The 17,760-nt window shown below is 36.2% G+C and overlaps 1 protein-coding gene across 1 annotated transcript; it reads right to left on the bottom strand.

Moving 5' to 3' along the window:
• Positions 1–37: 37 nt before the first annotated feature.
• LOC137398685 (uncharacterized) lies at positions 38–17,693 on the bottom strand. The gene is made up of 14 exons (XM_068084880.1): positions 17,521–17,693; positions 12,554–12,720; positions 8,857–9,435; positions 7,155–7,472; positions 6,695–6,873; positions 6,102–6,151; positions 5,678–5,790; positions 5,487–5,574; positions 5,211–5,296; positions 4,118–4,242; positions 3,818–3,891; positions 2,354–2,597; positions 752–854; positions 38–472 (listed from the first exon to the last, which is right to left on the bottom strand). The coding sequence occupies exons 2-14, from the start codon at positions 12,700–12,702 to the stop codon at positions 238–240; spliced, it is 2,343 nt and encodes a 780-aa protein (XP_067940981.1). The 5' UTR covers positions 12,703–12,720; positions 17,521–17,693; the 3' UTR covers positions 38–237.
• Between the last annotated feature and the right edge of the window lie 67 nt (positions 17,694–17,760).

The raw sequence follows: 17,760 nt of genomic DNA, 5'->3' as shown, positions 1-17,760 counted from the left end.
ATCTTTAACTTTTCAAAACTAAACAATCTTTATCTGTCTTAACTATATACATATTTACACTTTATTTATAGTATTATACGATATAATAGAATAAAAAAATAGTAGACTGTAAAAAGTCGTATCCTGATACCTTTTTGCAGAAATTGCACAAAAAAAAGCAGCCTACAGATAGGCTAAATCTTGTGAAAGCACAATTTGGAGGACAATCAGATTAGAACAAGGTTGATTCATCTTCAATCATAATCTCTCCTCTAGGCTATATTCTTGAAAAAACTCATCAGATAAGACCATTTGAACAGTTGAAGAATATCCAGCACATCGGGTGTATAGATTTATGAGTGTTCGCTTCAATTGGCTAGCGGTGGGCGTCTGCCCTCGTGTCGATGGAAATGACTTGCTCTTGATCAACTTGTCCAACAAATACCGCATCCAGAGAACATTAGTTATGCTGTGGAAGTTCTTCCATTCATTGCTATTAAAATAAATACTAGCCATTGAAAAACCAAGAACGAATTCAGCAATGACGGCATCAATAGTAACTAAAAACATTCCAGAACAGCATACGCTTGAAAGGAAGTCAACAATCGCGCACTCAACCACATACGGCTCTACACATCTCCACGGCCACAAATCACTATACCAAATACTAATGGCAACAGAAATAAAGGAATGTTAAACAGGAGAACTTCATCTTAACTGCTATAGTTGACCCAAAAAAAGAGCCCAACATAGTATGTGTAGTATTAATTACCCAGTTACATCCTTCATTTGGCGATAGACATCAAACTGATAGTCTCCAACGCCTTGAAACAGCGTTTCATCATCCGCTAGATCAAAGTGTATCGTCTCATTGTCTGAAAACACCAAATCATAGTCCGAATGTAAACAAGGGTGGGTAGACAACTTCTGAAATGATGGCCAAACTTTCTAAGCGTTAGAAGCTTGCTTAAAGAATAGAGAAAGCATAATATTATTATGCTTTATTATTTATCTTGAGGTGTTGACTGATGTTCTAAAAAAAGAATCAAGGAGATTGACCAACCAGAAGCTGAGATATAGCCAGCCAAACACAGGTCTACCAAAAAACATAAGTGTTTTGGTAATCATCAATATATGACATATGAAATCGACTTGTGTGCCATTGGTCAATTAAGCCAACTAATGCGCTCTCCTATAACAATCACGGCATTTTAATTGGTTTAATCCCTGGAAGTATAGAACAATCAAATTGGGCCTAACAATCATTGCTCTGAGAATTCCGAACCAGTCCCTCTGACGTGTAGATTAGTTTTAGCATAAAATAATTACACGCATCTATTATTTCGCAACATTTCGCTATATTTAGTTAGTTAGGTCGCTATCTTGCTAGTTCAACTCAGTTTTGTTGTTCTCCCACTTAGCTTCCCTATTCAGATTCATCTTTAGCGCTGTTCAGATTTTTTTAACTATAGCTAATAAATGGGATCAATTAAATCAATCATCAATCTCGGTTATCATTTGGAATTTTCTACAAATTATATTAGTTACATCATTTATTCTAGAGGCAGTTATATTATTATTTTGTATAATATGCATTATGGTTATTATATTAATCATAAAAAATAATCATAGATAAGATAATAGATCAATAGAAAAATCAAATCAAAAGTTATCGTTTTCTTTTCTTACAGCAAGAGCAGCACAGTCAAGTTATTCTTTTTAAAATTATGGCTGTAGTGAACTTACAGTCTGTTAATAGTGACGATAATCATGAAAATCAACTGAATGCTGCAGTAGGTACACAGTAGAAAAATGATGAATGAACAAAAATTCACATTCCCATTTCTTATTCTAAACAAACTGCAGATCGCAGATGTCGCATATAGACTATACACGTGCCGTTCGTTGAACAGAGGATCTGCGGAGCATATCCGTGGAGATCGAGTTAAAATTTGAAGTACAATAGTCAAAAACTGCTCTTCTGTTTTGAAAAATCATGGCGAGGGGTTATGGGCAAATGCCTTTACCACACAATGTTTGCTTGATTTTCTTGAGAAACCAGAGCTAGCCTGTAAATTCTTTACTATCGAGAGAAGCGTTTCACATCTCGTAGCCTAAAACAATCATTATACTCAACGGCGGTAAGGGTGCGCAACTCCGGCACATTACCAATAAGTCGATTTCATACATCAGTTTTTGGGATTTTCGAAGGGTTTTCCTCTGATTTGTTATTAGGTAGACCTGTGTTTGGCTGGCTATATCTCAGCTTCTAGTGGGTCAATCTCCTTGATTTTTTTTAGAACATCAGTCAACACCTCAAAATAACTAATAAAGCATATTAATATTATGCTTTCTCTATTCTTTAATACTTTACCTTTCCGTAAACGTGACAGCGTGAAGTCGATAATGTTGACTCTGATGCCTGATGTGTCGACTTTGTAGGCGAACTGCTGGCCTGTTGAGTGGAATTTATAAGTGATGGAAGGAGTAGAGTCTTGGGCTATGAGCACATTGCCCCAGTGCAGGTCTCTGTGTTCAAACTCGCATGCATCCTCTGCCACGGCGAGGGACCACCCTACTTGCAGCAGGCAGCTCAAAGCCTCAGCGGGACTTGCAAACTGTAAGCACACCATTACATGATATACAAGGTTGTGGCTATTCTGAATCAGGCTAACTTGACTGCCATCCGACCTTATACTTTCCTTCATCTATTCTTCCCTTTAAATCTCTCTTCATTCATTCATAACACCCTTCCTACATAATCAAAGGTTACACAGTATGTACCAACCCTCCTACATAATCAAAGGTTACACAGTATGTACCAACCTTCCTACATAATCAAAGGCTACACAGCATGTACCAACCTTCCTACATAATCAAAGGTTACACAGCATGTACCACCCTTCCTACATAATCAAAGGTTACACAATATGTACCAACCCTCCTACATAATCAAAGGTTACACAGTATGTACCAACCTTCCTACATAATCAAAGGTTACACAGCATGTACCAACCTTCCGACATAATCAAAGGTTACACAGTATATACCACCCTTCCTACACACTTAAAGGTTACACAGTATGTACCACCCTTCCTACATAATCAAAGGTTACACAGTATGTACCAACCTTCCTACATAATCAAAGGTTACACAGCATGTACCAACCTTCCTACATAATCAAAGGTTACACAGTATATACCACCCTTCCTACATAATCAAAGGTTACACAGTATGTACCAACCTTCCTACATAATCAAAGGTTACACAGTATGTACCAACCCTCCTACATAATCAAAGGTTACACAGTATGTACCACCCTTCCTACATAATCAAAGGCTACACAGTATATACCATCCTTCCTACGTAATTCAAGGTTACACAGTATATACCAACCTTCCGACATAATCAAAGGTTACACAGTATGTACCACCCTTCCGACATAATCAAAGGTTACACAGTACGTACCACCCTTCCTACATAATCAAAGGTTACACAGTATATACCACCCTTCCTATGTAATTAAAGGTTACACAGTATGTACTACCCTTCCTACATAATCAAAGGTTACACAGTACGTACCACCCTTCATACATAATCAAAGGTTACACAGTATATACCACCCTTCCTACGTAATTCAAGGTTACACAGTATGTACCACCCTTCCTACATAATCAAAGGTTACACAGCATGTACCACCCTTCCTACATAATCAAAGGTTACACTGTATATACCACCCTTCCTACATAATTAAAGGTTACATAGTATGTACCGCCCTTCCTACATAATCAAAGGTTACACAGTATGTACCATCTTGAGCACACAGCCTATAGTTTACCTCGTAGGACTCTAAAGCTTCACCGCCATCGCCGAACTCGAACACTGCATAGTGCTGATCAGGAAGAAAATAGTCTACAAAGGGACAAAAGTCAGATGAACAATTTGTAGTATCCAAAACACATAATATTGCTGCGCCATACACACATAATACACACATAATACACACATAATACACACATAATACACACATAATACACACATAACACACACATAATATACATAACACACATATAACACACACATAACAACAATCTTCCCATAAGCATTCTACCATCGGTTAGATGACCTTCCTGCCTACCTGGACGATCATTCTCCGAGTTGGGGTAGTTGTCCCATTTCTCCAATAGAATATCAGGATACTGCCCTTGCACACAGACTACTCTCTTGGTGTTAATGAAGTTGTATCCAAGCCTACTTAGTTCCCTGTACCAACAAATAATACCAACATATGCAAAGTACACACCATAACTATGCAGCATTTAAGACCAACATAAATTTATTTCTAGGTACAGCTGCCAATGTGCAGCACATGGCAGCAGATAAGCAATACACAGTAGCCTATGCGCAATTGTTACAAAAATAGTCAACAATAGAATGGGTTGTGTCTAATTGCTTGAGTGTAATTTATGAGTGGCAATAAGATTTTCTTTCAAGCTATTTTATATTTTTAATGAAAATAAAAAACTGGATTGACATCTTTAGCAATGCATCAAAAAAAGCCGACCATTCAACCTCGTGCTCAGGATTTAATAACCACAACAATTGATGACGAGCGCGGAAACACTGGTGTACAGTTCAAGTTTAAACAAGGGCTGTTAAAAGTCTGAGTATATTGGCTGAAACAGTTCTATGAAAAAATGTATAAAACCTATTGAACTATCAAACTTCCTAGTCTAGTCCTAGTTCCGTCGCTATCAAAGAAGGATAAATAGAACAGGTTTCTCCAGACAATGTATAAAATATGTAGCCTTATACATCTATGTCATATTTTTTAACATAAATGAATAAAAGGAAATTAAAGAAATCAGGCATTTCAAACAGATCTTACTCCAAGAACAAAATGTCTAATAGCGTTGTGTCACTTCCTGTGTTCTGCCTTTCAAGAGTCTTTCTCCAGACCTACACATCATGAAAGCCTTTCAATGAGTCATAAACTACTTATCCTTGTCATGCGGGGAGATAACTTCCAAAAACTAATTCTTAGCGATGAAAGGATCTTTTAAACACACCAGCACTGGTGAGACAACCCTAACTTACTTAGCATTTGTCAATAAGACTGATATTGATATTACCTTATCATGTCTTCCAGTCAAAGCTATCACTATTCAAATGTCTTCACAAACCACTGCAATTGGCTGCTACTCAATTGTAGATTATACATACACACATACCTTGTCACTTCTATCTCGTTTGCCATTTCAGTAAATCGTTTCTGAGGTTCATCATTCACAGTGCATTCCCCATCCATAGGGACTACCTGGTAAGAAATGAGTAGAGCTACGATCACATCGAACGTAAAATGATATGCAAGCAATGCTAGTCAAACAGAAAGATCCACCATAAACAGTCCATAGATGCGATCAGCTGAGAAGCACCAACAGAAACTCTTTTAATAGGGCTACAAAGTACTTTTATTTGCTAGCTGAAAATGTTTGCAGGATAGTTACCTTTATTATAGTGACTTCACCATCTTTCCTAAACTTGAATACTTCTCCATACACACCTTCCGCAATCTTCACAAACTTTCGCAGTTCACTGAATAATAAAATAAGATGCAATTTCAAAGCATGATATCGATCCTGCACAGCAATCACACAACATTATAGAACATAATTGAAATGGTTTAGCCATCACTTACCTAGAAGGCCTGTAGTCTAACCAGCCATAGACTTTAGACTGTAAGCAATGCCTTAGTATTTGCTTCCTTCGAGTCTTCTGTGCAAGTTCCTGTAAGCTAAGGCGTTTCATTTTCTACCAACAATAATAAAGTTAAATAAAAGCGACAATCAAAGGACAAAATCTGAGAGCGATAGCGAGGCATGTGACTGGATTGAAGGGGTGATTGAGTTGAATGCACACAAACAAACTATGGCTGCTTTATCACCCACAGAGAATGATCTAGAAGATTACAACGTAGCCGATATTTCGGCAAAATGCAAAACTAAGACCAACTCACTTACACCAAAAACCTAGCAAAAGTCTTAAAGCAACATTAAGCGATCTTCTGCCATAGCATTCACAAGCGCAATGAACAAACTAGCTATACATGCAGGTGAACACACCTTCAAAGATAATAAGAGAGCTTCCTGACACTCAATTGACAGCTTGTGACCTGCAAAACACAAAACCAGAAAACACTATAGAGTGAATGATAGACTAAGATCAGTCGAATGGAATGTTAGAACAAAGTAGAAAATCAGAGTATCAGACAAAAAAGAACGATTACGAGATATAAAAAGGAAAGAAAGATGGGAGAGAGGGAGTTAGTAGAGGAAAGATGAAGATATAAAGGTAAAGAGTGGCTCTAAAAAGAGAGGAGACACAGAGTGAGGGGTGTAAAGAAAGTAAAGAGACAAAAAAAGAGAAAGATAAAAAAATAGACAAAAACTTTTAATTTTTAAGAAATATTTGCTATAATTTTTCAAATTTCAGAATGTAAACAATATCACATCAATATGTGATAGTAGCATATGTAACATATGATTGTAGCTACATCAATACCTCGGTACTGATGTTAGTGGAGCAATCAAAACGAGAGACACGCAGCAAATAGACAGAAGATTTTTCGGTACTCAGAATACTCTCGTTACACCATGTACCCTTTGTGTAGCAGTGATATTATTTAGAAATAGATTGTACATAAAAAGTTTGTAACCTCTGCTAGGGGAATGGCCAACGCCGGATGTCGGAGTTTTCTCAGGTGTCATATATTCAGGCAAGTTGGAGCTCAAGCCTGACTCTATTCTGCTCTCTGAGCTATCTGTGGTCGGTTGACAGGGTAGCGACGAGGGATCCTCTTCTTCTTCCGATATACCATCTAGTGTGGAGCCAGCCCTTCAGAGAAGACCATTTACCTGTTCTGACTTAGCTCGGAAATTGAAAATACATTTCTTACCAACTACCTGTACTAACTGGTTGAATGGTCAAGGGCATGAATTTGAGTGGCGAGTGCATTTTTTGAACTACTTGGTCATTTCCAACTATACAAAATAAAGTTCAACTAGGAAAAACACCAAGAGTTACTATGATGGAAATTATGTAACAACGCAACACTTTGGTCATCCCATGACATAACGTGATGCTGTAGAGTGTAGAACATAAGGCAGCCATGATACCTGTAAGATAGAGTGAAGAGAGAGACGGACTGTTGCGGGCCAGTAGAGTGGTCTATGAGATGAGAACTCTTATCGTCTGAAAGGGAGAGCACGGAGAGACTGTTAGTGGTAGCCACCAGTGAGTCAACACACGAGGAGTGCACTGGCATGGCTTCCTCGGCATCTGGAGAGAGCGGTGGTGAATGAAGACCCTTTAGGGAATCATGAAGAGACACATGACTCATGCCAGATATCAGTTCCTCCGCTTCTGTCTCGACATCATCGATGTCTAATGCAGGTATGTGTGACAGGTCTAACCTGCTTGCAGGAGAATTTATTCTACAATATCCAACAACCTATGCTAGCTCAGTCATCGGAATGTAGACCTAAAAGATTTTGTAAGTTTTAGTTTCCGCATAAATACTCCAAGAAACATGAAATTCATTAGCGCAGCAGTCTGTTAACATACCCTAGGACACTTATATTTCGCTAGTACAGTCAAACATGGATAACTCGCCCACGGATAGCTCGAACACATGGTTAACTCGAACGGTTTCTTTGGTCCGTTCCCACGTAATGATAAATTGCTATAGATAACTCGAACTCAACACTGTTAACTCGAATTGTTTCTTGCCCAACGGCTACCGAAACGGTTGTTATCGCTTTAGAAAATCACTTTATTCCAAGCCATAGAGGTAAACCTCAACTTTTCGTAATTCATAGGCGTCGTTCTTACCACAATCGGTAAAATATTTTTGTCAACGACTTTTCTAAAGGTTTGGTGAAATTTGATGTTTACCAAACATTCGCTTAGCGATGGCCCTTCGGAAGCAAGGTAAAGTGAGGTAATCTTTGCATAAACTTCAAGAAAAATCGGCAAAATTGATCGTGGGTAAAACGCTCAAAAGAAAAAGATGTCTTTTCTTTTGAGCATTTCAACAACGATCAAGTTTTGCCAATGTCAATCTAAAAAACGTCCTGACAATAACATCACCTCAAACAACAAACCAATCTCAAGTGATAGAAAAATCTCTATACTTTTTGATAAAAACGTTTTAAACTTTACATTAGAAGCATTTAATCTGAAACAAGCCATTTGTGCTTTTGATTTATATTATAGTTTGTATATGTACATGTATCTAATAATAAATAAGTAAATACATGTAGTTGTGACAGTGCTCTGATAACTTGAACGCTCTGATAATTCGACACTTTCGATCGGTCCCGTGAAGTTCGAGTTATCCATGTTTGACTGTATTTAGTTTCGTGAGTAGTATACAGAGTAAAATTTCGCTGCAACTTAATTTCGCAGTTCTGATGAGTGTGAAAATATAGTGATGTAAAAATAAATGCAGTGGAACAAACATAATTAGATACCTCAGGATCAGTTCACCTCTAAGAAAAAAAACTTCAATTTGGGACTAGTTTGAAATTGTGAACCGCAGGTGGAATGGTGTGGGTGAGATCGATAATGCAATTTGATCGCTTGCAGCCATTTGTTTCTTGGACTATCAATGAACAAAGCTATTTAATTTCGCGTTTTCGCTCGTTCGTTATGATAGTTTAGTTTCGCACATCAAATTTTTGCGAGAGGATGACTCCGCGAAAACGCGAAAGTTAGATGAGGCGAATACATAAGTGTCCTAGGGTATCTAGAAAACTAAGTACAAGAAGGCATTCTGCCACGCCTACTCAAGCCAGAAAACAAACTTAACAAGCCTACCTTGAGATTTTTTTGCACAGTTGTTCAGGTGTACTTGTATTCATGCTAGAGTTGCTCTCCCCCATCAGCTCCCTAAGCCTCTTTGCTCTCCTTGTCTGCATACTCACAGGAAGACTAGAGACATAACTGCCATCATAATGGCTACCACTACGACTACTGCGAGTAAGCTCGTTCTCACTACAATTCTCTCTGTAACTTGGTAGTCTCTCCAGACAGATATGCAATGGCTTACATCGGTCTCCCACATTTGCAGCAAGATCTCTTGATCTGACGGCGGGTGATAAATTAGCAATATGTTGAGACTGCTTCTGGCAGCAGTTTAACTCCGTCAAAATCTGCTGACTAGGATAGTTGTCCCAATTATCCTCACTTGTTGGTATAGAGAGAGAAACATGTGTTTTAATAGGTGTCACCTTCTGAACGAGCAAATCATAGTCATCAAATGAATCAAAGTTGGGAATATTCTCTTGCGCCGATCTATCCTTTTTTTTAATTGGTTTGTTCCGCTTTGGCTTACTATCAGCATCCGGATGAGCTACATTACCAACATCTCTCAATGCTGTCTTGCCCGTCAAATGTCTGCAAGACACGACCACATGCTAGAAACCTTGATGGTCTTAGAGCATACTTTGTCATGCCAGTTAGATCATATTCTATACATAACTATACTAAACATAACTATATACATAACTATACTAAACATAACTATACTAAACATAACTATATACATAACTATACTAAACATAACTATACTAAACATAACTATATACATAACTATACTAAACATAACTATATACATAACTATACTAAACATAACTATACTAAACTACACATAACTATACTAAACAACTATATACATAACTATACTAAACTACACATAACTATACTAAACTACACATAGCTATACTAAACTACACATAACTATACTAAACTACACATAACTATACTAAACTACACATAACTATACTAAACTACATATAACTATACTAAACTACACATAGCTATACTAAACTATACATTGCTATACTAAATTACACATAACTATAATAAACTACACATAACTATACTAAACTATACATAACTATACTAAACTACACATAACTATAATAAACTACACATAACTATACTAAATTAACTATACATAACTATACTAAACTACACATAACTATACTAAACTACACATAACTATACACAACTATACATACCATAAAACCTGTAACTGAACACCATGGCGCTCTATTTTTCAACCCTTTCTTTATAATAGTGGCAGTAAATTGGAGGCGGCGTTCAAATAGAGGCTGGCGGTCTATTTTTTAAATGGCTCGTCAGAATTTTCGAAAGATAAATTTAGCCCTAATACGGGTGAAGCGAATGTCGCCTATATTTTCCTCTCTGTTTTTGGGGAAGTGATATTAAACTTTTGGATGCAATAAATCTGCTAACTTACCTCGGACTTGTCAAAGATCTCCTAATAAATATGCATCGAGAAACAAAGAAATAGCTCTAGCAGTTGATATCTATTGCTTGCAATTGACCTGCGATGATATTATAGCCTGTGTCCTTCTTTGCAATTTGTTGACATTTTCAATTTTTATTTCATTCTAAATTTGAAAACATATTTTTATTTTATATCTATATTTAACATTGCTGAATAAAGGCTCATTGCACTCACTGATATGTTTGCTATAGTTTGCAGCCAAATCTAGCTTTTTATGTGCAATAGAAGTGGAGTTATGAGAAACGATCCATTGCAATACGTGTTAAGATAGCCGCAAGGATGTTATTAAATAACTTGCTATAAATCTGCATATTTATAAATCTATTTGTAAGTCTGCACAATAATAATCTATCAAACGATACAAATATATATTTATGAACAAGTGACATAAACTAATCATACTTATATTACATGCAGAAACAGAAATTAACCTTTATAGAACAAAAATATTTCCACCGTTTGCTCGGATAGCTGCATTCTGATTGTTGCTTTCGATAAAACGAACATCTTCTAGTTGTCCAATACCTTCCACAATATCTTCTGGCCTCAAATCTTTTTCTGCACTGCTGAACTAGCCGATATTAGCATCCAAACAATTTTTGGCAGAGCAAAACTTTTACGTGCTGCATTTAGCACAATAAAAGTATGCTAGGCAAACGTAACCTTTGGTCCAAAACTTGCAAACTGGTTTTTATATACATGTCCTTCGAAGTATTAGGACCACGTTAAACAAGGAACTACTATTAGCCTGAGACAGTTAGTAGTTATTTCTATGGCATTGCTTTTAAAGTTTCATCCTACCATCGTAAATTTAAGCCGTTTTTATATACATGTAGGCTACTTCGAAGTAGAAAGACCGTGTTAAACAAAGAATTACGACTAGCCTGAAACTGTTATTGCTACGATGTTGCTTTTAAAGTTTAAACAAAAAAAAACGAAAATCTTTGGAATTAGACAACGAGAGAAGTAATTGTTATTGATATAAACGACTCATTATTAATATGATTTTGTGGACACTTTTTTACGGGTCAGTTGGTATTATGGGCTCGTAAATATCAAGTAATGACAGTGGCGGTCAAATGGAGGTGGTGTTCAATTGGAGAGTGGCGGTCTATTTGTCAACCCTTCTCTCAGGGTGGCGTTCAATTGGAAGTGCGTTCAAATAGAGGTGGCATTCAATTAGAGGTTTTATGGTAACTATACTAAACATAACTATAGCAAACTATTATAAGTAACTATAATACTGAACTATAAATAACCATAGTTACAATGAACCTGGAAGCTGCGGTTATGTAAAATTCACCAACAATAAGTGCTAGATGTATAATGCCAATCCTTTGGTTTTTGTGACGTCATTCCATGAGTGCGGGACTGTGAATTATTGTGGCCCGCCATCTTTGTGGACAACTTTTACCATTGAAAAGACGGAGCTTCTGCAATTAATTTTGCAAACAACGCCGTTGTTTGCGATGCTGAACACTTTCTTCCAGAGAAGCTCGATATAAACTTGACATAACACCAAAAATACTATTCAATAATGCAAAGTGAATGAGAATGATGCTTGTTTGTCTACACATATGGTGGCGTTTCCGCGAATGAGCGCATGCGCAGACGAATTGATGACGACAAAAAAAGAAAGGATTGCTAGTTACAATGTACTATTGCAAATTATACCATGCAGTTGTCGGTTAGACCATCCAATCGCTAGTTTTGCTACAGCTGCTTTGAGCTGACTGTACACAATGGCCAACTGAACACAACAATACCAGCTACCCCACCTTCATTTGTATACAGATATTGCTAGTATATCAGACCTGTATTTTTTCATTTCCATGGACGTACATGGCGGATAAGAGTAAAGATATAAATATAATATCTGAGAAGGTTGCTGTCAGAGACTGGCTAGCAGATTTTTAAATACAGATTGCTATTGCAATATTTAATCTTACCACAAAAGCTACGAAAACGCTGACAAAAATGACAGTAGTTTTTTAATATGGGCTACTCTGGTCCACTTTAGCCTTACATAGACTGGCTAATGATCATTTAAATGCCTCCCGAATGCTATGCTTGTAGTTATCGAATACACAATACTTGAATTACCTCCGAACCATTTATTAGACAAAGAAGCGTGTGGTAAGAAGTGTCTCAATAAATTCCATGCTTACCAGAAGGCATTTGGCTTCACCATAAACTTACCTTCTGGCCTCAGCTTTCTGGATTCGAGTTTCCATAGATGAGTTGCTGGATGATGAACTTATAGAATCAGAGAAAACATCTTGTCGTCTCCTCTGGCCAACTGAAACTATGCCCTCAAATCCATGAGATTTTCCATATGTCTTCCGCATTATTGATGAAAAGTAGATCTGCAAGAGAAATAGGAAATGAACATTGCTGTTTATACAAGCAACATAATATTACTTTATTAGCATTAAGGTGTTTGGTGAACAGCTTGTTGAACGTACTTTGTGATTATAAGGGTATGTCTGTCAATGTACTAGTCCATGGAGCCTTCAAAACCGTATATTAAGCATACTTTCAACTCATTAACAGTGCAGAATGAGGCTAACATGATAAGCATAATTTAGATTGATAGTCAATTTCTCACTATTTAATTAAATGGTTCATTTGATATATTTGTATGAACTAGCTGGATGACGTTACACGGGTAATAAAATAGTTACTCAATGAATTTGAGTAACTTGAGCTACTCCAAATCTTTACTATAAGAGCTGTGTCTGCATCCAGCTTAATAATTGTTACGCGCAATGTTCTCTCACACAATCATGATGTTCACGCGCGCTAGTATTTTCTAAGACGCTTTAAGCATGCATACTTTAATCGATGTAATTAGTATGACTACAATTATTCCATCGTATAGCAATGTAGCCGTTTGGCCTAGAGGATAGAATGTCTGCCTGTAAACCGTAAGGTTCTGAGTTGAAATCCACAGCACAGTGGATTTTTGTACCTAAAACTTTATCACTATTACTGGACACACGAATGATGAACACGGGAGATTTAAACATAGATAAAGGTTTTGGTGCCTCCATCAAACTTTGAAGTTGGAAATTTTCATTATAATAATTTCTTGTTAGTTGCTTCTTTTACCATTATTCTTCCCAGAGGAATGGCTACATATGGAACATCTAATTATTTTTAGAATCATTAACGAATGCCTAGTAAGACATTTGCTCACTTGTCTCAGTGCTAAGGTAGTTTGTAATTAAAAAAATATAAGCTCGAATGATATTCCACTTTGGAAACTATTATTTAGAGTTGCCCCGATTTTGGTATTGGAATCGGTGCCGATATGGGTGTTAAGTATCTGAATCGGTATTGGCTGATCTTTTCTTAAAAAATCTGAAACTTTAGATACTTTTTACAGATCAACTATTTAGCAGAAAATAGTATGTTAGCCTGCTACACTAATAAAGATCATCAGCTGCAAATTCCTTACTCTTACCTAATGAATTCCAGGCCTGTCACACTATTTATTTTATGTCTATAGCCTGATCAACATCAACACAGCTGAGGAACCTTTTTGCTTTAGTCAGGACGTGATCACAAAGTGTGGTATTTCCCAATTACAGATTTATATATTCCAAGGATTTATTGCAGACAATCATGAACAAGATAACAAGGAAGGGAAACAAGAATGAAGTGTAATATTTTTATTTACAAAACTCAAATTACAAAAGTAATTTGAGCAGACGATGCATAAAGTTATCTATTTTTCTCTTGATCCTGGCAGTACAATGCATCGTACAAAATAACCTAGTGGTGTATCGGTATTTAGCCTGTCCTCTATCATCTGTGGCAAGGGAGTCCCTCTTCAGTATAACTGGCTACATTGATAGTGATAGAAGAAAGAGACTTCACACTGAGAGAATTGAATCACTAACAGTAATTAAAAGAAACATTGATTTGCTCTAAACTTGTACAGGCGCAGCAGTTCGTTCGGCAACAGAAGAGAGACTTCATAATCACAGAGAGAGCTGTACCAATAACAATAATTACTATTAATTACAAATTACAAAAAACATGGACTGTTTTGTTACTACAAGCACAGTATATCAGTATGTGAATATATATATTTATATCACTTTTTCCATAAATACACTAAATTAATACAAACAAATAAATACATTAATATTCATATTTTTTATAATAAAATGAACAATTATATATGCAAAACAAAAGATCTGAATCAGATTATTTTTCAATAAGAATCGGTATATCGGATCGGTATCTGAATCGACTGGTGAATTTAGAATCGGGGCATCTCTACTATTATTGAACAGATCGGATGCTGAGATAGTCACCAAACTAACAGCCCATCCTTGGAGGAATAATTAATCATATATTTTTACTGTCTATTGATGTAGGTCTTTTAAGCGGTTTAAATGAGATTGTTTTGATTATTTTTTGTAATTCACAATAGACTGATCAAATACTGTCACTAATCATCTGTATTGACGCTGATTAACAGTATATACAACATTTAATTATAACTTTTGAGCTATTCCTAGCTTCATCAGTCCAAATAAGTCAGTTTGGCATTGTGCATTTTAACCCGGTTTTTATAAGCATATTTATGGATTTGTTGCATGTTGACACAACTGCCTTGTCTAAGAGTTTTAATAAACACCACTATTAAAAAGGAACAACAAAACTTTAAAGGTTGACTTGCAACAAAGTTCACATTACAGTTATTTGGTATCAAAAGATTCACCATGTCTTACTCTGCTGTGTTGTAGGTGCAAAATATGTGGAAATGTGATTACAAGCTCTTAAAAGCTCAAAAACGAACAGTTAATCGCAGCCATCACGGAAATGCTGTAGTTGGAATATTTTTATTTTGATGACGCTCTCAAACATTTTGGTTATTGTTTTGACATGTGATGTTATCACATGAATTAAAAGGCTAATAAAAGGCTCAATATAAAACGTCTCGTAGCACTAGTTTATGACAAACACTTTGGGTTCTACCGAAAAGCTTGTATCAAATATAGATGCTCGCTACTTTAAAGTTTTGTTTCGGCTTGGTCTAATCGTCTAGTCGTAATCTGATTGTGTGACCCATACTTCCTGCCAAACAGCGAATAATTTCTGCAGCATTTTTCGCCTACCACAGGTGACCAGGCTAGTCATGTTTATCAGAGGATGATATGCACTTCTTCGAGCTAAGGTTAAAAAGTTGAACAAATCTTTACAGTAGGTTTTGAGATATCAGTGCTCAAAGTGACAGCATTACAGTGATGATGAAAAAGACGTGTAAGGACAATAGACATGGTTTTATTGAATACGTGAAGTACATTTGTGAAAATATTTCGACCAATGAGCTTGCATGAAAGTGTAAACAGAAGCCGTTGTGTTCAGCTACGTCCCATCTGAGCCATTTTGGAAAGGGATTCCGATCTACGGCGTTTTCATGATGGCTGCGGTGAACTGTTCGTTTTTGAGCTTATAAGAGCTCATAATCACATTTCCACATATTTTGCACCTACGACACAGCAGAGTAAGACATAGTGAATCTTTTGGCACCAAATAACTGTTATGTGAATTTTGTTGCAAGTCAACCTTTAAGGAAAAATATGTAACTACTACTTATAGCATTAAATCTCTGATAAAGCTCAGAATGCTGTTGTAATCGAGGAGACTAATATAACCAGCATATCTACAATCAATTGGTTTGAACTTAGGAATTAAACATGAGACATGAAGATATGAATATCAGGGGTTCATGAGGAAGAATAGAGCTGGTAACAACTTTAACATTAATACTTATTAACAGATTCATGAACAGCCTTAAAATTACAAGCAAACTAGAAAATGCGGTGCAACCTGGTGAGAAGGAGAATAAGGTGGTAAAAGATTGAACATTACTAATTTATTAAAAGAAATTAATTATTTTAACATAACCTCCTCTTTGGATCACGTACTGTCACAAAATGTCTACCAAACACATTACTTAATAATATTGATGAGTTGTTGACAACTGATGTAGACAAGTGATAAACCTTAAAAGATCAAGGTTTATTAAACAAACGCTAAACATCTGTGCTGCATTATGATTATACTATAAACGGTGCGATAGGGAACATTTTCAATTTGGTCTACTTTAACATTTTCAGCCTTTTCCACTTTCATAATATTTTTATATTAAAACAGCTTCTAGCCATTAACATGGGCAAATTATCTCTGAAGTTCCATCATGTACTTCAGCATCAAACAGAATCAAAATCATGTGACAATTTTTAGCTAAACAACCTCGCAACATTCCTGTATCAATAAATTGCCTGTAGGCTTCGTTTCTTTATGGCTATACATGTAATCAATAGTTGATTAGTATATTACAGTGTTCGGCGTTGATGTTCAACCGACCTCTATAGATAGCGAAAAGCGGAAACCATTGATGGACTAAGTGTAAGTATCTATGTACACGCCTGGATACACAGGAAGATATAAAATCAAGAAAGAAAAGTGCCAACATAGCCATAAACAATATAACACAAATAACTGAGGACAAGAGAATTAGAGTAAATGCTAAAGCGTTCAATGCCTATGTAGCAAGTATATTCCTGTATAACAGTGAAACTTGGTCCATCACTAAAACTATTGCAGAAGCAATTGACAACTTTCACAGAAAACTACTGAGACAAGGCCTCAACGTAACATATCTAGCAAAAATCAGTAACATCAACCTATACAATCTTAACAAGGAAAGACTATGGAGTAAGACTATTAGAGGGCGGAGACCTTGTATGAGGAACAAATAAAGAAGACAGTGATGGCAAAGCAACAAATTACTTCTGTTTCATCTTTACATATATACAGATCCTTAGTTTGTGTATGCATTATAAATGACGTTCTATATTTTACAGCTCAATGTGCCTCTCACACATTAAATTTTAATAATGCCCAAGATATTTTTCTCCAAAGTATCAGCGTAGCACTGTGTAGTAGGCCTTTGTTGTATACCTATCATATTTGGCGGTAACACATTACAGTATGTCATAATGACAATTATTGCATTCTTTGTTTTTTTTCATACGCGACACTAGTGTAAAAAAAAACTATGAGCTACATTCAAAAACTCTAATTGCAGGCTTAACAACATTTGAACACCACTTCTTTGCGAAAATAAACATTACATAACCAACCTTTTGGTTTTAATTGGTTGCCCTGTAAACTTTGCTTATTCATTTACAATTCTAGCGGTTTGGCCCACTCAGCATTAGAAATTTAATTTTTTGTGCCGAAGAAATACAAAGCGAAATACATTTAGCGATAGCCATTCGAAAGGCATCTAATCAATATGTAGTCGGTTAGTGGAGACATCTAGGAATTATGTTTAAATATAGCGGCTAAAAATAATCCGCAATCTTGCGATGAAAAAAGGA

The sequence above is a fragment of the Watersipora subatra genome, chromosome 1 (genome assembly GCF_963576615.1).
Source record: "Watersipora subatra chromosome 1, tzWatSuba1.1, whole genome shotgun sequence".
Lineage (NCBI taxonomy): Eukaryota > Metazoa > Bryozoa > Gymnolaemata > Cheilostomatida > Watersiporidae > Watersipora > Watersipora subatra.
The sequence above is the reverse complement of the archived record's forward strand: the minus strand, read 5'-3'. Positions and strand labels throughout refer to the sequence as shown.

What these genes read in the sequence shown, in the direction of transcription:
- LOC137398685 (XM_068084880.1), bottom strand. Translation starts at nt 12,702, where the DNA reads ATGCGGAAGACATATGGAAAATCTCATGGATTTGAGGGCATAGTTTCA. An exon ending in TTAGACTACAGGCCTTCTAG is followed by an intron (nt 5,575 to 5,677) that starts GTAAGTGATGGC and finishes TTTATTATTCAG; the next exon opens with TGAACTGCGAAAGTTTGTGA. An exon ending in AAGCTTTAGAGTCCTACGAG is followed by an intron (nt 2,598 to 3,817) that starts GTAAACTATAGG and finishes GTGTGCTTACAG; the next exon opens with TTTGCAAGTCCCGCTGAGGC.